Source organism: Lutjanus erythropterus, chromosome 13, assembly GCF_056507025.1.
Source record: "Lutjanus erythropterus isolate fLutEry1 chromosome 13, fLutEry1.hap2, whole genome shotgun sequence".
NCBI classification, from domain to species: Eukaryota; Metazoa; Chordata; class Actinopteri; order Lutjaniformes; family Lutjanidae; genus Lutjanus; species Lutjanus erythropterus.
Window position 1 is genome coordinate 13,511,718 of NC_139329.1, and position 22,009 is coordinate 13,533,726.

At 42.1% G+C, this 22,009-nt stretch overlaps 1 protein-coding gene across 2 annotated transcripts in view; it reads right to left on the reverse strand.

The window, feature by feature from the left end:
- mob2a (MOB kinase activator 2a) overlaps positions 1-22,009 on the reverse strand; it is a 77,480-nt gene that overhangs the window by 24,342 nt on the left and 31,129 nt on the right. Inside the window, exon 1 of one of the 2 annotated variants that reach the window (XM_084733575.1) lies at positions 15,286-15,685. The exons of the other annotated variant lie outside the window; for it this stretch is intronic. Within the exon in view, the coding sequence (XP_084589701.1) occupies positions 15,286-15,323 (38 nt within the window). The 5' untranslated portion in view covers positions 15,324-15,685. Of the gene's footprint in view, positions 1-15,285; positions 15,686-22,009 lie in introns of those variants that run through there. 2 annotated transcript variants of the gene reach the window in all.

Below are 22,009 nucleotides of genomic sequence, written 5' to 3' on the forward strand. Positions count from 1 at the left end.
ATTGTATTAAATGGATGTTATTTTCCCATAAAAAACAAACAAACATGTTTCATGATAGAATTCTACAGAGGGGAAACAAATTAAAACACAACAAAGTTTCATGTTTCAGAATTTGTCACCAAGGAGACTTGGCATCCTATACAACATGGCTAAGCCGATATAAAACAAATCTAACAATTACTAGACAAATAGCTTCAATTTTATTTCTTTTTTTTAACACAATTTGTTTTCAAGCCAATAGTCACTGAAACAGCTTGTGCAGAGGGCACACATCAACAGATTAAGTCGTCTTCATTTTGAACAAAAAGCAAAAGCAGCTAGGCTCTCCGACTTATTCTATTTCTTTATCTATCTAAAAAGCTAAATATTATGTCTTTTATTGTGAAAGTAATGCAGTTACAACTACAAGCAGTTTTGTCAAAATCCAAGCACTTGAAAACACAAGTGAAAATTTAAATTCAACTGTTTTCAAGTATGTCCAGCATCCATAAGAACCCTGTTTGAGGTCTTGAAGTCTTCCTTCTTTCTTTGCATGTGTGCTCTTTTCCTCCCTGGCTTCATCTCTCCTTTGCTCTGCATTCCTGTAGGGGAAGGGCTGCATGCAAAGACATGCCATCACTCTCTACACACAGGCTGGCTAAACAAAGGAGAGAAGAGCAACATGAATGAGCTAAAGGAGGTCAAGAGTACGAGAGCATAGCTCTCAGGTTTGGATTGACTTGGTATTTCTTGTTTGGGAGGTTGATGCATGCGCTTCATAAGCAAACATATTAGGGTTCATCTTCATGCTCCATGAAACAGCGGCAATGGCACAAAGGGAAAATTACTCCACTGCCTAATTACCGCTGCACTCTTAATCCAATTAGAAGTCAGGTTAGTTTGGATTTTGAAATGTTAAACTCTGTGCACATATTCTGGCACTGGAGCAAGTTCAAAAAGGAAAGTTTGCAAAGAAGAAACAAGCAGCCAAGTATGTTTGAAAGACAGGAGGCCATGTTCTGACTGGTTTATGACTGAAGGAAAAGAGGGCTTTAGCAAGATGGAAGACAGGAGATGAGAAATACCAGACTCGTGTCCAGACGTCAATAAATTACCATCTCCATGGATACTGCTTAGATTAACCTCTATCATATCAGCAGGAATGGGCCAGAATGGAATATGAAGAGGAGCAAGGGATGAAAAAGGAGAAGGCAACGGACGAGGAGGAAGGAAATGAGAAAAGAGGAGATGGTACTTTGGTGAGGGGGTGAAGAGAGGGCGATGGAGGACCAAGGAGAAAAACAGAACACAAAACAGAGAGTGAAATAGAGTAATAAAAACAGAAGTTTGGATGAGAGGAGTGAAAGAGTTTGGTTCAGTGGGAGGTTGTCACAGCACGCCCGCTGTACTCCTCCTCCCTACATTCCTAAGCAGGGGAGAGTCTCTATCCATCTCATAATTCAGCACCTGGGCAGCCAAACACCTGTCTGTCAAGTGTAAGAGCGCGCGCGCGCACACACACACACACACACACACACACACACACACACACACACACACACACACACACACACACACACACACACACTTTTAACCCCCAAGGTTCAGGTGCAAGGTCAGCTAACATTAAACTGGCCAACAAACTGCCTGAGGAGGCAAGGTTACAGATGAGACGGAGGGCAGGTGACAGTTGAGGTGGCTGACCTGAGGAACAACCTGTGATCTCCTGCTGCATCACAGGTGATCACAGCAAGGTGTCACTTTGTCCTCAGGCTTGCAGGTAAAGGGTCACAATGAGGCTTTCCATCTTGCTAATGGCTGCAGGTTTGTGACCAAGTCACTCCATCAGTGTCATGAGATTCATCACATGACAAAATGGACTGCGATACAGAGAGACAGTATGGGAAAGTGGCTGCACTGTGCCCTTTTAATGACTTATAACAGAGGAATGAGGGAGTAAGAGTGAGAACTAGAGCTGCAGTGATTTTGTGACAAACCGATTGACAGAAAAATAACAGCAAACTAGAGAAAGATATAGTTTCAGAGAGAGAGAAATTATTTTGATAGAATTATATATCTTAGCATGAGTTATCATTTTTGCATCTCAATTTTCATTTTCATTGAATAAGAAAAAAAAATCATGATGATGTGATATGTGTTGGGGTCTGTGCAAAACAAACTTGTTTTCTTACATCCAAAGAATGAGATTTGTAGGCCAAGAAATCTCTGCAGCACTACAATACTTCATTATAATATTGTTTTTGTTGCCTGTTTTTCCTTTATCAAAAAACTGCAGCCTCTGCGATTTGAATATTGTACTTGGCCATATTGTGACTTTGATAACACAGTATTTCAATTAACTGGGCAGTCCTCATTCAAGCCTGAGTGACAAGCTTTTATAAACTGCCATCATGGTTGGGTTTTAGATTTCATTCTTGATTTTAGAAACCAATTTGTAGAAAACAATCTCACCACATGGTCCATTGAGTCTAGAACTTTTGATTATATCACATGATCTCTATCGGTAGGTAGTGGGGTTTTTTAGAGCACTTTAACAACTCCCCATCAGTGTCGGCTAAAAAGTGTTCAAGTTATCATGAGTTACACGTGTGTTTTGCCTCGTGCATTGCTGGAGGAAACAGAAAAGGTTCCCCAAGGTTACACGTCTTCCCAGAACTCTAATAAACCTCTAAAAAGGAAAAGAATGTGGCTTTTCCTGGGAAGACTGTGATAACCTTGGCAGTGAGGCGAGGACACACACGCACGCACGCACACACACACACACACACACACACACACACACACACTAAACTTGCTGATCTCCCAAATGCAGATAAAATTCTGAACATTTCTTAACCAAACCAAAACATTACCTACAGATTACAGCTCCAATGTAACAGAACAGTGCACAGGGTGGATTTGGCTTGTGAGAAGGAACATTCCTTGTTTCATACACACACACAGAGGCAACTAAGGTGTGAGAGCAACACTGCCATCTGCTGGCACAAAATGTAGGTGCGCACAGTTTGCACATCAGGTAAGTGATATCAATACAAACCTTTCTGAAACTTAAAGGGCAGCACAGTGACTCTGGAGAGAAGTTTAGAGCTCATTTTGCATCAGAGTAAGATGAAAGCTGAGAGAGAGCTACAAACATTACCCGCCCTTAGAAAAGGCCTCTCACTGCAGACATTGTCTGAAACTTACATAACCTTAGAGCTAGACTGACTTTTCCATTCCAGGTTTTATTATAAGGGTGTGGATATGTGTGGATGGTGTGTGTGTGTGTGTGTGTGTGTGTGTGTGTGTGTGTGTGTGTGTGTGTGTGTGTGTGTGTGTGTGTGTGTGACACTTGAAACCATACCAACACTGTGCTGACGCTAAAGACGCCAGCATCCTTTGAAGACTGTAAAACTTAATGAGTTACTTTCCACTACTGGTGTGGTTGAGTAACATGAAGAACATAAGAGAAGGCAAAGCGTAAAGAATGAAAATATACATGAGGGAACAGTAAAACCAATTATTGAGTGAAACCATTGAGTGAGGAGGGGTGAGGTTTTGGGGGCAAGGAGACAGGAGTTTGTGACGTAAATGAAGAGGTGCAAGGAGGGCTGCGGTCAAATATATGCTACTGTTTGCACAGGAGCACAAGAGGCAGTCTGTGTGAGAGTAGAGAATAAGGTGGAGGGGGGCTGGATATAGGAGAAAGACCGTCATGGAATACAGGGATGGAAGGAGGAAGTGAAGAGGAGGTGGCGGGAAAAGGGACTGGGGTAGCGCCCATGTTTGCACAGGATGTATATGTGTAGTATGACGGTGAACAGAGCTCTCTTTTCATGGTCCTAAGAAGAAAAACAAAAATAAAGCCAGCGTGGATTGCTTGGTTTGTCTGAGGGAAGAAGACTTCGGTTAAAGGGACAGTTTAATTTAAGGTGGGGTTGTAGCAGGTACCTATTGATAGTCAGTGAATTAGCTACAGTAGATGCAGATCATCATGCCCACAGTTTACAGAAACAGTACACGTAGAAGCTAAGCAATGTACCACTGAGGACAGAGTCAGCAACAAAAAGGTACATTTGCCACTTAAAGGTCCACCTAAAGAAAAAATTAATCAGCAGTTTAAGTGTACAGTATATATAGAATATTTTCAGCATACTACAGCTCAGCTGTATACCTGCAACTTAAGGTTCTAACAGGTAAAATTACTGATTTCGCATGTGGCATTTGGTTTGGAAAGAGTGGTATCTGGCTTATATAACGGTGATTTCCAATTGAAAAAAGGCTGTCTGATGGCAAAGTAAAGCAGTGAAAATACTCTAAGTAGAGCATATCTTTAAACTGATACTGATGTTTTTAGGTGGACCTTTTTGCATGGCTAAAATACCTTTTGTTGCTGACCCTGTCCACAACAGTGTCTCTCTAAACTTGGAGTGGTCCCACTGCGATCTACTACACATATACACTTACTATGGATAAGTACCTCATACAACCCTATAGAATATAATCCAAACTATCCCTTCAAAGCAGCAACGAAGACATCAGGCCACAGAGTACATTGCAAAAAACAGATGTCTGATTTTGAGCTAACACTACTACAAAATAGGTGAGGACAGTTAAGCTGTAAAGTCTGTAGGGACTCTCGGGGAGATGGGACACAACATAAAGACAGCAGTGTACAGGGACTGTTGGTAGGTCTTAGAAGCAAATAACGCAGACATAAGAAGAGGGGGGTGTGTGGGGTTCATGCACACAGTTTGGGTGGCTTTCTGTTTCCCACTCCAAGACTGTGCATGCCTGCCTTGATCCAGCTCATTAACTCCTAAGTGAGGGCATTTAGTCACAGACTTCCAATGTGCTTTCTAGGGGAATGTGGATGCGTGTACATAGCTTTTCCCAGAAAAGACCCAGAATGTACAGAATGTTCCTTTCGTTGAGTAATTATCGCTGATGGCCTTACAAACGTAACTACTCCATGGTGGGGAGGGACTGATCGATGTCGAGCAGACGCATTTCATCTCTGCTCGAGTGACTGTGTCGACATATTCCACATATCATCACTGTCTGCTTCAAATGGAGTGTGTACAATGAAATGAGGCAACTATGTGTTAAATGTTTAAAATGTTTATTACATAAAGACAGGTATGGCGCAGTATCACCCTAAAGCTGGATCTAAATCAAAGAAGCCATCTCCTCAGCAGAAATGTTAAACATTAGACTGATAAGATCAACACGCTGCCTAAAGAGCACAAGTCGAATCACATTAGTCCACTTCTGAACACACACCAGTCTGTTTCATGGTATATTATGTAACTCATGCAGCGAGTCTGCATACTCTTGACCTGTGAGGAACAAACAATATCAGACAGATGAGAGATGAAGGGTGAAGGTTTGGGGGGCCCCCTTTCACAGGGGAAAGGTCTCCATTTCTTACATCAGCAGAGAGAACAACTCCATCAGGCGCCTGGCATGTGAGCGAATAGCAGTGATGGTGCATGCTCTGTTGTTTCACCCTGTCCCATGGCCTGTTTGCTCTTTAACCCTGAGAACATGGAGTTAACTGGCAAGGCCATGAACTTGACGGAGCTACTGACAAAGAGTAAAAAAGTTGTACAGAACTATGATTTTTCACAAGCTTCTACAACCTCAGGCTACTGTATTCTCAATGAGATTTTAATAATGTTCTACAAAATGTACTGTTTCTATATCTGCTTTGCAATTTTATTTTAAATGGACAATATGTAAATTCTGCTGCTGGTGGGGGTTCTCTCACATTACCTTAAGAATAACATAAGAAACAGTTTAATGATGTTGTAAAGTGGCATGGGATCATGGTCATCATTAGCTAAGTGTTCCTAAACAACAAAATAACTTTTTGTTTTCTAGCCAAACAAACCACCAATGTTGATCGGTTGGTTGTTTGCAAGGATGAAATTTATTTACGATATCTATTTGTATTATCCTCTCCTGTGCAAACCTCCAGTGTGTTTTGCACAGTTATCTCGAGAGAGCATCACTGCAGCAGAGGGTCTCTGAGTGTCTGTTTTTTTTTTTTAAAAAAAGAAACAAAACAAAAAACTTGGAACTGCTGCTCTGCTTATCACAACAACCGCACGGTCAAACAGAGAACAAGGACACTTTCAGAAAAGAGCAGAGCCAGTGCCTCCCAGGCCACACACACAAACACACTCTTACAGCGGTGCATTTTAAAAATGTATTAGTGCTGCTTACACATTCTGTATGAGCACCAGAGTTCACAGGTGCTTGATTAAAAACTATAATATAATACAAATGATGTCACAATAAATTTAAAACTGCAATAAAAAAAAAAAGTCTCAATACTGTAGTGGACTGTGACGACATCTACAGCGATATTACATGGTTAATCATTTTATATTTTAAAAAGACTGCTACTGACTACTGCAATGTTTACATTTTGCAGTTGTACTTGCAATAATTCAAATATTCATAGCCAAAGACAGTTTATGGCAATGTTTAGCACATGCCTAGCTACTCGGGTTGGGTACCATTCACATTAGAACAGATATGGCACCGGTACCCAGTGGTACCTTTTTCTGTACTTTTCTTTCTCTGTAATAACAAAAATGTAATTTCAGTTGTGAAAAAACAAAACAAGTTTCAACTTCTCAAGTTCAACGGTATCATTTATTTAGTACATGTTATTTATTTTGTAGTGATGGGTACCAAATAGTTAATAATAGTTTATAAATATTGTTAGATATATAAACATTCAACATTCATCAAATACTCACTTACATCATCTTTTACTCAATTTAAAAACATCAGTCCACAATCTATTCTGCTATTTTCAAGCAGTGATGACTCAGGGATGTGAGTACGACAAGTACAATTAGGACATAACATGTTAACAAGTTCAGAAAATAAGCTTTGAACACCATAAACTTCAAGGGTGTTAGTTTTGCTGAAAATCCTGAGAGGGCAAACAAAAAAGAAAGAAAACAAAATTCACATTCCCCCGATGACTAGACGAGATCTCGCCGTCATCTGATAGCAGAGGAAACTCTGGTCCATTGTGTGAGGTTGCTTAACAGTGGGAGTGGATGAAGATGAAGGAAGTGGTCACACCCAGGATTGGGCAAAGATGTGAAGAAAAGCATGGGAATGTAGGAGGCTGACAGATTAACACACCAAACCGAGTCAGTAGGAAGCTCTGGAGTGTGCATTTTAACCTCTAATCAGCTTAGAGGTGTTTAGAGTTCCTAAGTTAATGTGAAGGTGTGTGTGCGGCGTGAAGCAACACCTCCACATCCACCCGTAACAACAACAACAACAACACTGCTACCAAACAACAGCAGCTCAAAAACAAGAGGTAGCAATGGTTAGCCCACAGCAAGTCCCATAACACAGAGCACTGACAGCACACACGAGCTGTGGGCTTTTTTTTTTTTTTTTTTAAGACTGACGATGTGTTCCACCCAAACTCTTGTTTTGCAGTAATTAGCCATGACAGCAGATCATGTAGGGATGTCAGTAAATATCAGTCTCTCTGGGCTAATCAAGGAGAAAAACAGACACTGTGTGTACGTGTTTGGCAGAGGGCAAAGGAGGCAGTGCAGTGTTGTTCAGTAGGATGCGGTGACAGCGTCACGTGTTCCTGTGTCTCGGCCACAACAGAAGAGAGGAAGGGGCGCATTAGGGAAGAGCTTGGAGACAAAAGACAGAAAGCAGCAAATGTTATGGAAATTCCTGGACAAAGCCAAGCATGTTTTGCGCCTTGAGGGCATTGCTGAGATGACAGTGAAACCACAGCGGAGCCCTGCCCTTTGTCAGAGAGACTGGCATGGAGGAAATATCAGAGCACATCCTCTGTCGGTCTGCTGAGGGACAAGATGCACAAACACATGTAAAAACAATCATACAAGGTCATACGAGGGAAACGATCCTTGTATGTGCACACAGACCAACTTTCTCCCCCTTTTGTGTCATCCTCGCAACATTTGCTACTAAACAAAGCACAAGCCCGTCATCTACAGATGGTGCATCAAAGAGCGAGGGAAGGAAGTGGGCGGAGGCAGCTGCTGTGGGTGTCAGAATGGGAAAATAAAAGAGAGATGGATAGAGAGGAGACACAAGAGAGGTCAAATCAATAGATGTCCTTGGAGCAGTGAGAGCAGGGATGTGTGTGCCCCTCCACCACTGCCACTGACAAACGCTGATGCTCACATTTTCCTCCACCCTCCACAGATGCATCACATCCTAAGGTAAAGGATGAGCTGCAGCAGGAACTATATAATATGATCCTTTTATGAGCAGAAGAGATGATCAGTGGCACTTAACACTATGAAGTTGAACGTGTGTGTGTGTGTGTGTGTGTGTGTGTGTGTGTGTGTGTGTGTGTGTGTGTGTGTCCCTCTCTTCACCAGGGGATTCAGGTGTAAACAAGTCTCTGATTGGCTGGACTTGGAGGAGTAACTGGCTCCCACCTGGGAAGATGAGCTTATGCAGTGACATCATCTCTCCTAGAAGGGGATGGGGGGGGGGGGGATTGTTAGTGCAGTGTGCACATCTGTCCGTAACACAAAAGTGAAAAACAAAAGAAATACTGCAACTAAAGCTTGTAACATGCTGTCAGAAATCAGAGGAGCCCCAGCGATACAAAAGGGTATTTAAGGTTAGTCCTTTGTTTGGCCCGCAGCCTCCATTCTGTAAGTGAACATAACAAATGTTAGGAACGTCACCTCAGAACATGCTGGAGTCAGCACTCTGCAGCTTCCCCGCTCGCTCCAGAGCAGCCTCTTTGCCACAGCTACTCTCTGATTCAATAGTCTCACAAGGAGGGACCGGAGTGTGTGTGTGTGTGTGTGAGACTCACAAATCTGAATGTGACTTAGGTGACATCCAGCTGTGCTTTTAAGGTGTGAAATATGACAGTCTGTGCATAATAAAATTGCATTTCTGGAGGGCACTTAAAATTTTCCTTGTCTTGTTTTCTCTCGTCTTCCTCTCTGGGCTATCCTTGGTAACAGCGCCATGTCAGATGGTAGATAATTGAAACAAATGAGGGGGCACAGCTGCCAAAGGCACTGCAGCACAGAGGCAATTACACAGCTATGCAGGAAAGTGTGTGTGTGTGTGTGTGTGTGTGTGTGTGTGTGTGTGTGTATGTGAGTGTGTGTTTTACTTTGAGACGGAGAGCGAAAAAGAAAGGCTCGCCTACTCGCCACCACCTTCTCCGTTCAATTAGGCTGCACCAGACCACCCCTCCCTCCCTCTCTCTCGCTTGGGACAAACTCAATAAACAGGAAGTGAGGCGCCCAGGCACTTCCTGTCTCTCTTCAAATAAGCCTCTTGTTCCCAGAAGCACCACAGAGAAGCCATGAGCTGCTGCTGCTGCTGCTAACACCAATGTCCCAGCCACCTTTACAGTCCATATTAAGCCTCCAGGCTCTTTGTTTTGGTAGTGAATTCTGTCTAACTCTTTTCCTGCCACCTGAACAACCTGCAAACTGAGCCAAACACAATGAAGCCATTATCCAGTTGCCAATTGGGCCACCAAGCAGCTGTAATGAGTTTTTCCATGCCTACAGGGCACCTCCTGCCACACACAGACAACTTTTACTCTGCTATGCTGCATGGAGCCTAATGTTTGTCTGATCAACACCTTTTAGTTTCAGACTTAAAGGACCAACGTGTAGGATTAGCAGCAACTAGCGTTGAATGCCTGTTCCAATTCTGTAGGAGAAACTATGTTTTTCAGTTTATTTTTTATTATTCTATTTTTTAGTTTTTTGGCCACAGCCATCGGTCTTTTAGTATTTTATATATCTTTTACCGTAAATTTCACTATCATGACTTTGCTTTACTAGTGCTTTGTGCATCCCTATGTGATCCCTTACGTTTTTCTTTTCTTTCTCTCTCCTTTCTGTGAACACATAGAGTTCCATTTTATGTATGAAAGGTGCTATATAAAGTATTATCAATAATCATTATCATCATCCAGTGGCCGTGAATGTCATGAAAAGCACAAAACACCCTCTCTAGAGACAGTGTTTGGACTGATCACTCTGGGCTACTGTAGAATATGGCAGTGCTACATGTTGGCCTCCGTGGGAGAGGACCCACACCCTCTGTGTACACACACGCACACACGCACGCACACACACACAGACAACTTCAGTTCCAACATTAAATATCTTGTCTTTGTACTTTATTCATTCAGGTAAAAAAGGATTTGCAAATCCTTGCATTTTGTTTGTAATCTCAGTTGTAGATATAAATGGTTCATTATATGCTAGGAAAGAAACAGGTTATTATAAACTAATTAAGACAGTCATGAATATTAGCCTATATTCCTATATACCATATTCTATCAATAAATCATAAACAATAAATCTTACACACTGGATCTTTAAAGATCTTCTCTGATGAAAAGCTGAATTAAGTTATTTCACTAACAAAGGAGCTGCAAGGAGGCCTAGTGCCTTCAAGCGTGTGCGTGAGTGCGCGTGCATGTGTGCTGACTGGGTGGATCTAAATGCGGAGGTGAGGTTAGTGCAAGGCCATCTCTTTCTCCTTCTCCTGAGCCAGCAGGACTAGGCTGCTCCTGAAAACACACACACAAACACTGTGTCTGTGTTATGCAACTGGCCCCATGTGTGAGGTCTGCCCTCCGCACTGACTGGAGGGCAGGTGAAAACAGAGGAGGACGGTCAGTCAAGTCAAGACTGACAGACTCTTATCTGCACCACCAAGCAGCCACCATGCCTCCATAGGAGTCTAATGTGACACATGTCCTGATAGGATCGAGTGAACTCAGACACCTTGGCCAAAGTGTATCTGTTGTCTATTAAGATTATCTGCAGAAGAAAAAGTGAACAGATGGAAAATTAATTCAAACTCAGTTAACAGAGGTAATTGCCCAGTATCAGAATAAATTCTTGGGAGGAAACCTAAAAAAATTTCTGTGCCCATCTGAGTGCAACTACTAACTCAATGATAAATAATGGGTAATAGGGCAGCACAATTAATTGAAACTATCAAAATCACAATATGGCCAAGTGCAACATCCAAATAACAGCAGAATTTTATTTTTAGGACAAATGTGTGAGGAAACAGCATTATAATGAAGTACTCTAGTGCTGCAGAGAAGCACTGGCTTACAAATCTTGTTCTCCAGATGTAAGAGAACATGATTCTTTGGTGCAGATGCCAACAAACGTCACATTGCCATGATTTTAATAGTTTTCTTCAATGGAAATTAAAATAGTAGGGCTCAACAATAAGGATTGCTCCCTTGCCTAAGACAAAGAAAACACCATGTCAGGGTAGCAAATCTGACAACTCATTTGCCTGACTGGGCAAGTGCTGAAAAAGAATTAAACTATTTAAGTATTTCAATAACTGATTCGTCATTAGTAATTTTTTCATGCGCAATGGCATAATGTTATATATAATATATGTTTCTTCCCTCTCAAATAAGAAAAGGTGTCTGACAAAACAAGACATTTAAAGACTACACCATGAACTTGGACATTTTATGGACACTGCACAACTTGATTGCACGTGACAATTAACTAAGTCTTTGTTGTCATGCGAGTTCAGCAAGCTCAAACGAAACCCACTGAGTGATTCTGGACTGCATGCCCCATTTGTTTAGGTGGAGTTTTGGTGGCGTAGTGCATAATTACCACAAGTGGGGCTTTACAAAAGCAAAATTTAGTAGATCGATATTTTTCCTAGAGTTCTTTCTTGGAAATTGATTTTCAACAGACCATCAAATCTTTGTTAAAAATGAAGTCAACTGCTGTTTAGTTAAGTGTCGTGTCTCAACATCTTTCTGAAGCCAGAATAACAAAGCAGCTCAGTTATACAGTACAACAGCCACTATAATACCATCCAGGCAAAACTTTTCATAGTAAACCATTTCAGAAGATTTTTACTCACTAATCATAGCTACAGTAGTCAAAATCTTTATCTAAACTTTCGTCAAAGACTGGAGCACTTTTTTCTTTTTTTATCTTTGATTCAACTTAATACCATCTAAGTGACAGGCAGCTACGCGAGGAGGGAGTCTGCTGAGCTGAGGGGGAAGGAGCGCGGGTTTTGTTGGTGGAGAATGGTGTCCTTGTTGAGTTGCACGTCTCAGCTCTGTGGAAGCAGCCGGGTCTGCCAAAGATAGCCTAATGAGAGACACATGGAAAACAGTACGGCCCGCTCTGCTAGTACAACACACGCAGTGTGATGATACACTCAGAAGTATTGTTCCACACCACCACACATAATAATATCAACCAACTGATCCACTGAGAGCAAACACAAGCTTTTGTCATGTGGTGGAGCCTGCAGGTTTAAATGTGCCTTCTTTCCAGCAACATGTCAATAACAATACATCATATGTAAACATCAAACCTCATAAATGAGAATAAAATCACATTTTTCTGTTTCATACTGCCATTATGTATGGATAAATGGTGGCCACAACTTAAACCTTGGGAATTGTTGTAGAATAGGCACAACTGACTAAAGCTGAATAAGAACTTGACCCAAGATTCAACTCCAACTGTGGTCGTTGCCTCAGGACTGTCAGGAGGCCCTGGAAAATTGATCCAGAGAGTTTGTGTGCGAGAGAGAATGCATTCACACGTGACAATGTACATATGAGAAGATCACAGTGAGAGGATCCTAAGATAACTTTGAATGGTGTCACAAGGCCTAAGACATGAGATTAAACACATGTACTACAATACTATGCCTATGTCCCTTGCCAAAGAGTCTCTTCAAGGTCAAAAGGTATCAGTACTTGTAGGAAGGATTTTTTTTTTTTTTTTAGTTTAAATTGCTGGACTGCTTTCTTTGCCCAGTAACATCCTGATATCTTGTCACCACTGTGAGGATGCCAGGCAGCCAGAGGACACTCCAGGAAGTGAATGTGCCAGGCATAGAAAGAGTCTGGCAAATAACCTCTCCTTGTAAAACAATGGGTCGTTTTAACATTTTTTTTTTGTATTTTGTACACATGAAACTATGAAGATACAGCATGTAAGGTTATTTGTTAGCCATTTCCTCCTGTGCCCAGCCTTTATCCTAAGCTAAACTGGCTGCTAATGCCACCTTTAAACTAAACAGACAGATATGAGAGTGGTATTGATCTTTTCATATAACCTTTGGTAAGAGTGCGAAAATAGCACATTTGGATGCATGTGATAAGAAAAATGCTTCTAATGATCTCATTGATTTGTTGTATACGTCTTTCAAACTCTGTCAAATCAAAGTCATTGTTATTATTTGTATTTTTGCAATATTTATGAAATTTCAGGCTGAATTTCTTGACTCATAGAAGTACTTAGTTCACTTAAAATGCCACGCTGTTGCTCCTGACTGTACAAAAACAGACATACGATAAATAAACAAATAAATAAATAAATGAATACAAAGGCTGAGAAATGAAGGTCAATTCCAACCTATTTTACTTGACGTCATGAGATGGGCGACTCTTCAGTAGCTTCACTCTGAAACAGGATGATTAACATTAGAGTCGACAGTGTTGGACGGAGTGCTGGCAGGCGGTTTCTACTCCAACACAATGCTACTGTTGAAAGCTGAAACACCGGAGCCCAGGGGACAGAGGGCTTGGCCTGGGCCGAGGTCAACGAGGACCTGTTTGGATGGGTGTGCCTCCAAAAAACACACATCAATCAAGCCATATAACATCACTGCCAAGCTGCCTGATTGGCTGAGACGCCAGGGGAGAGGAAATGCTAAAAATAGAAGTGACGGCCCATTTTGGCTTAATGAGCCCATGAGACATCAGCACGTTGTCCAGGTCCCTCCCCTGCCTTGATCATGACTGGTGGGGGGAGAGGAACATAAGTACTCCTGGCACAAGCGCTGCCTTCACAAGGCTTCTGTGTGTATTTAACCAAGTCCTACAGTATATAACACATGTGCAGCCTCACAGATACATGATGCACACACACACACACACACACATATAACCGGCAGGCTGTTATTCATACTAAGGGTAGCAGAGAAGTGTAAACAAAGTCCTGAATCACAGTGAGGCCTAATCTAATCCAGCTGTGCTGTGTGTGTCTGTGTTAAAGCTACAATTTTACCCTCACCATCAAAACGCTCCTTAGAGAACCAGAGAGTTATATTTAGACTTTATACAGCAGTTAAAGGCGAGCTCAGGCTGGCTAACCCCACAACCACAAGAGAGGGGAACCAAATCCAACTGCCAGAGAGCCTAACCTAAATCATCTAGCCGTTCTCTCGAGCACAATAACCAGCTATACGAGTGCCAGTGAGTTGGTATGATTTAAAGGTACAGTCCACAGCAAAATCATAAATACGTAGTTTTCCTCAGGCTTGTAGTGCTATTTATCTGACTAGATTGATTTGGTCTGAGTTGCCAAGTTTTGCAGATATTGACTGTAAAGATGTCTGCCTTCTCTTTGAAAAAATTCAACACCTGTTTCTTTTTCCAGATATCATCATCTGGTAACTCAAGATAATCCACAGACCTTATGCCATTTATTTCCATTATATCTGAGAAAAGGCAGACAACTCACTCACAACAAAACAATTTAGATGGACAAATAGCACTAAAGATAAGAGGGAAAGTGTAAAATTAACAGCACGGTAAGATCTCTCCAACACATGATAGCTCTTCCAAGTCTATCTGCAGGGAAATTCAGGTGGTAACAACCAGAAAAAAAGAGTAAAGCCTGTGAAGTCAGTGCTCCGCAAACAAAACAAAAACAGAGAAAAAAAGGGAACACTGACATCCGTGCCCCCTTGTAAAGGAACACGGTGTCCAAACAAACAGTGCTGCACAGCCAAAGGGGCACACAGGAAGATGAGAGGGAAAAAGTTGGGCCAGTCTGACTGACTGAATAGCTGACTTCTGGCCTGGTGCCATTTTATTACAACTAACGTCTTCTTAACAAACCCTTTAACCAGCAAAGGCTAGCAGTCCTCCCGTTCAGACAGCTATAGGACTGGCTATGTGCCATCGCTGTCCCCTCTGTCCTCAACTCCCTCCTCCTCTCCTCCCACAAATCAAGAATACGCCATGTGTCTGACTACAGCAGAATCTCTGCCTGCTACAGCAGCACTGTCCTCAAATGTCTCCTACAAAACCGCAGCAGCATAACAGAGAGGGTGAATGGGAAGGAGACGGAGGGGGTGGGGGTCAAAAGGAGAAGTTGATGAAGGTCTGAAAATGTAAGTTGAAGAATGCTAAAAATGCCAACAACAACAATCAACAAAAACAGCGAAGAGGAAGGAAAGGTCACGAAAAAGAGGAAGAGAAACTTGGTTAACTACCGATAGAAGAAGCAGTCGCAGCACACCAGAACCCCCATCCAGTCGGCGGTGGTGAAGCAGAGCCGGGGTGACGAGGCTCCAACCCGCAGCACCCTTCCTCGTCCCTGTCACCTCCCCCGTCTCTGCTCCTCTCTTGCAAAACTCGGCTACAGGTGCAGCAGCTCCAGCAGCATAGCACCTTGTGTAATCATGCAGCTACTGAAGCGGCCTCTGGCTTTAACACAGGTCATGCAGGACGGACGGGCGGACGGACGCACAGACGGATGCACGCAGGGAGTCAGCCAAACAAACACGAAGAAATACACTTTCAAAACAAGGAAAAAAAAAATTCACAAAAGCAGACACACTTCTCTGAGCATGTTTCTCTTTCTCTCTCCTTTCCAACTACTGCAACTGGCTGCCTCACTTTCACACTCTCCTGCTCTCTCTCCGTCTCTCCCTCCCTCCCTGCCTCTCTCTCGTTCACTTGCTGGCTCCCACTTGAAAGGCGGGAAGATTAGCTTGGCAAACAGAGTCCCATAAACAAACTGCTGACTGCTGGACAGCACAGGGTGGACTGCAGGGGAGAGAGATGGACGCAGAGAGACACAGCGAGAGCCGGGGTGGGGGGGGGGGGGCTGTCAGGCAGAGTCCTAAGGAGGCAGAAATCTCAGTCATCTGTATACATCCCAAACAAGAGCTAAACAATCCCTTCTTCACCCAGACCAAACACATGCTCTGTTTGCTAAATCTGAATCAACGTCAAATCCTGTCAAACCTCTCAGGGAAGTTAATCAGTGCATAAAAAGCTGACAGCCTCTTCATGCTTGTGCACCTGAGTTGATATGTGACAGAGTTAGACAGCAGATGGCTAATTGTCAACTCTAAAGTCAACACTGAGGAGGGACAAGTGAATACGCAGCGCAGTACGTACAACGCGTTGTGCACGTATACAGTAACTCTTCATTCATACAAATGATGCAGCAGTATGGGATGGGAGGGGCTAGCGTGGAGACAAGCCCCCAGGAAGTGAGCCAATCGCTGCAGAGGACTGTTGTTATGGTGTGGGCAAATAAGGTGAAGGACACAGAGTGAATCTTGGGCTTCCTCGTTACATCTTTCTCTCTTCTTCCCCTGCGTTGTCTGATAAGAGCAATCACTTTCTTTTGCCCTCTGCTACTCACTCATAACACAGAGACAGAAACACCAGCGAGGACTGCAGTGCTCAGGTAGCAGAGTGTGTGATGCTGTAATCGAAGGCTGCAGTCAGCGCCGAACTCATCAAGCACCAAACACAGTATTAACCTGCCGTGACAAAGGCAATTCTGAATGCTGACGCTCAATGTCAAACAGGCCGACTGCAGCCTGCAAGACTGAGAGACGACAGAGGCAAAGGCGACAGTCACCTTCAGAAGACGACCACAAGGGGACAGTTCTGCTCTTATTCTGTCATCGACTTATCAAAGAGCTCCTGAAGAGTCAGATGGATTTAACAGTAGCCAGAGCTGGTAGATATTTGCACACAAACTTCAGACAACACTACACGCCCTCCCTCTGCTACTTCTTTCTCCTCCCTGAGATAAAAGATGACAAAGACGAACTGCAGCAGCCTGGTGAAGCATTTTTACATCCCATGACGTCATCCCTCCCTCCTCCTCCTCCTCCTCCTCCTCCTCCCTGAAGGCCTGTCACCAGGAGGTGCAGCTAACAGGCCTCTCCTTTCACCATTTTAATTACCTCATCCCTCTCACCTGCACACACACACACAGATGTGAACGCACACTTGCAACACGTGACACCATCGCTCACACAATGATCGCAACAGAGGGGGGGGGAAACACTCTTCTTGCACACACTTCCTAAGTGAAAACAGAAAAGGCGAGGAAGGGAGGAGGGGGTACAGAGCGATAACATCGTTCTTTTCACCCATGTGATGAAAGTGGGTGTTTGGCACTCATTAGCTCCTTTTGTGTTTCAGTACCTAAAAGCCAGGATGTCGGTTTTGTGTGTGTCAAGTACAGCGGAAGGCCAAATGCCTTATTACAAGGCGAAGAGGAAAAGGAGTGCCAGAGGAAGAAGTGTAAGAAGTGAAACTGACGTTAAATTAACTGTCATTTTCAACAATATGAGCCAGTTCTTGTTGTGGGTCTCCTTTGTGTGTTCGTGTGTGCTTCCTCAAAGTTTTGGGGCTTATCATAAAATCCAGACAAACAATAAAAGCGAGACATCCGCTGAGCTCTGACTGAATTCAAGAGAAGCTGTGTGACTTGGTCTGGCGGATGGCAGAGAGACAAAGACAGAATTTTTCTTATAAACTTGTGACTTGGAGAGATAACACAATAGGGGCGGGGGGGACGGAACCACTGGGCAGGGGAAACCCAACTCGTGACTGGGTTTAGAAACGCCAGGGTATGAATAGAGGCTGTTGCAATCATGCTGAGGGAAAGTGGGTTAGAAGGGGGAAAAGGGGCAGTAGTGCACATCATTCACACTGCTACACACATACACTTAAAAAGTTGCTAGGTGATGGGGCGGCAAGAGGGGGTATTTGTGTGGAGAGGAAGGAGAAAGGAGATCATTTTGCTCTTTTCCTTAATGCAGGAGAGGAAACAAAAGAGAGAGCCCACACTCCCTTCAAGCGAGACAGACAGGTTTCTCCCAATCCAGCTTTACTGTGTGGACTACACGTGGGCGCCACACTGGTTAAACTGGGAGACCACTGAAAGAAATTCACCTTACAAAGGCCTATGCTTTTATTTATGTTTCTACTATTTTGTCTAAATGTCTTTTTTAAAGTTATATTTTAATGTCTCCATATTGTTATGAGTTTGTGTATTATCAATTAATGAATTAAATTTCAACAGAAAAAGAAAAGAACCGACATATTATCAATACTTGATGAGCCATGATTAGATCATGATGAGTCCAGATGGTTTTTTACTTTCATCAATAAAAAGTGAAAAAAGAGGCAACATACGGTAGATTTTCTATTATAAATAACAGCACGTTAAAGTTTCACTGAGATTTTACATCAGATATAGCATTAGCATTAAGATAGCATAGCATTAAGAGTAGGGCCTAACCGATACTTGATTTTTGGGCTGATGCTGATATTCTTTATTCAAAATATAATATACATAATAGACTTTACTGTCCAAAATGACATAAGGGCACTAAAAAAAATAAAATTTATCGTTATCTTTTATTCATACATAATTAATAAATACCAATATTTGTTAATACTAGTAAAAAACACAAATAGGAATAAATATACATATAAATATTAAATCTGGATTAAGAAAAAGGATCACAATGTTTTGTAAAAAAAAAAAAAAAAATGAGGAAAGTTTTCATGTAGGTGAATTTTTGCCAACATATGTGCCGATACTGATATAGATACCTATATAGCCATGATAGGCAAATATTAAGCCTGAAATTATTGGTCAACCAATACCAAATATAGCAATATAACAAGGAAAAAATGTCTCAATACCATACTAGACTGTGTTTTCGTTTCATGCCAAGCTTTGCACATGTTTAGGTCGGGGATAGCTACTTTTAGTCTATTAAAAGAAATAAACCAGAAGTTAAAAGGTTAAGTTAAAAGGAGAAAGGATAAACAATTCTGTACATTGCTTTACTATTTAATAAAGGACTCCCCCCCACCCCCAGGTTGTAATTTTTTCTTTGTTTTATAAACTGTGATAAATATATTATGGACAATAGTGCCACTGCAGCTCATGCATGTGCATCATATTGCAATAAAAATGTAGGTTTTCTTTAGCATTACTGAAGAGTTATTAAAGAAATACCATTAAGTGCAATAAAGTCAGTGAAAGGACCAGAGCCTGTATGGAAATATCAGAGAAGGTGAAGTGATTTATGAGCTCATAGCATACAGCAAAACGTGCTGCTGCTGCTCCCCTCCCTCCTCCTCCACCTCTCCATATGGATAACACATTAGTAAGTTACAGCAGCCTCTTACCTATTAAGCGTATAGGAACCATTTCTTTTAAACCTCATCCTGGACGACAGGAAGCGGATAAAGAAATCCAGAATTGACGGCGTTTCAGCTTTCTGTCGCACCCCGAAAGAAACAAACGCCACCGTGTATCTCTCTCGTCTGCAGAACAAACAAACGCGGAACAATACGGAGTTGCAGTCCTCTCTCTCACTCCTCCAACACCTTTCTCTTCTATCTTTTCTTCCCAGACCTCCCTCTCCTCCTCCTCCTCCTCCTCTGGTTCTCCCCTCTCGCTGTAGTTTCCGTGGGGCAGGGTTAACGAGTCCTCAGACTGCGAGGCGTTTCGATAAAGACAAAAAAGAGCTCGTATCGGTTACATGCGTGCGCTCCAGAGGCGACGCGAGTTGAGGAAAAATAAAATCCAGTGATATTAACACGGAGTCTGGTGGAGGGCTTTGTGTCCACGGAGCCGCGCTGACGCAAAACACCACGTTTTTACTCCCCCTTCCCAAAAAAACACCCAGATGAAACTTGAAGGTTTTCTTTCAGTGTCCACATATACACTCCATCCTCCGGCTCGGTTCGGCGACACAAAACCGAACTACAATACAAGATAAAACATTAAAAAAAGACATTGGTTATAGATGCGAGCCAGCTTCCTTCTCTCCATTCACGGTCCTAAGGAGGTTCTCGTGTTTCAGTAGCGTTTCCTATCTGAGGAGCTATATTTACACATTTATATTCCTGCATATGCTGAACACAAAGCAGACTCCACCAGCCCGACACAGCTCCTGTCAACGCCTGGAAGGTGAGACAGATTTGAGGCTAAGAATAGGGCGGAAGAGCCATTAATGCCATTTAAGTCCAAAGTAGCTCTTCCAAGTGTTCGTGTCTTTCTAATGGAGACACACATACTCACCGTAACATTTCCAGGAAAATGGTGAACATGCTTGAACTCAAGGAAGTGAATTACAGTAAAGTAAATATTTCATAATGATATTGACTTGGGGGGGTAAACACAGATGTTACCAATGATATTAATTAAGGCTCCAGATTTGGTGTAGCAGTTTTTCCAGTGAGTCAAACATGCACAATAACAGCACTCTGACTTGGTTTGACCTGACTGGAATGAAGTCTTAATTAATATCATTGCTAACACCTGTGTTTACCCAGTGATGTTAACTTTGTTTTCTAGTTGAGAACTGGTTCATAAAATGGTCTGAAGAACTCTTTTTAACCAGCTGCAATGCCATTACATCATCAATGTTTTGCAAACACAACTTTATTTAATCATTTTGGTAATTTGTTCAGTTGTAGGTCGAAAGAATGATGCAGGCTGTTTGATGCTAACAAAAAGTTTCCAGGACATTGTAATGGGTGAAGTTCTTAATGTAAAATAAAGACATTACAGCTGTAGTTTAACATGCATGCCAGTGTACTCTCTATTCCAAAGGTATGTGCACCAGGACATAACAAAGAGCAACAGAGGTGCTCTATTGAACAGGAAGACATGTTGGCTGAGTGGATTAAGCAGAGGACTTTCACCATAGCAATTAGGGTTTAAGATTGGCTTCTGGTTTTCAACTGAGAAATTTCAATGTTGTTTCTTAATTAGGCTCCAAAGTGACATGAGGCTTTTATGTGCACATTGTAGAGGATGAAAAAGGTCATTTTGACCATATTTCACCAAGATTTGTAATATTGAAAGTGTTCAAACATGTCCAAACAGTCTGTGAAAAAACTTTCAACTTTGAATCCGTTCTGAACATCTTTTTACCGGCGACCCAAGTCATCTTTTCAATTGAAAAATGTTCACTGAGCTCCAGGACATCATAACATCAAAGAACAAGATCAGGACGTATTCTTAACGTAAAGTAAAGAAATTGCAGTTATTGCTGTAGCCTACATGCAGGCACTTGGACATATTGGCTGCAGCTTCAACTCCTCTGGACTATATGAAGCAGAAATACTGCAAGTGACAAAATAGTTGAAGTAAATAGTAACATGTGATGGATGAGTGAGTTAAAATATAATTGATGGTGTCCTGTGTGTGGTAAAAATACATTTTCTGGCTTTCAGGTGAGTGACAATAGGCTAGTGCACACTGTCAAGTATGTAATACAAATCCCAGTGAAATATGATTTAAACGTGAATGATTAATCTTAAAATAGTGTGTGAACACTATGACTCACTTTTGAAGAAAATCTTTTCACTAGTGACCTTAGTTGTTTTTTTAATTAAATGGAAAATGCTCTCTGAGTACGATTTCATGCCAAAAAGGTCTATTAATAAGCACAAATCACAGAATTAAATTCGCGTAGATCATAAGAAGATGTGGGTTAATAAAGAAAATAATATCGACTTTCCTATAATAACACATTTGATAACTACAAATGATTATACAGATAGCTGTTTGCCTTGTAAAGATCATAAAACTGGAGCTCTATCTCACTTAATCTGCCACTACTGCACCAACAAACTCTTGACCTCACACCAGGTGCCGCTGGGAGGACAATGACCGAGTGACCAGTAACAATGGACCATGATCACACAGCCTGGTTACAAGTGAATAATATCCGTGCTATGCAGCCATTTCAGCATCCTCTGTGACAAACACAGTGAGAATTGACAATGAAATGCAGGAATGTTAAAATGTAGAGGAAATGACATGCAGTGACTTTGAGCAGAAGCAAAGGTGACACTGGAATGGCTTTACAATGACAAAGTGTGATCTTTATCGCCGCACCCAGCTATGGCCTCGAGTGTGTATGCGTGCCCTCG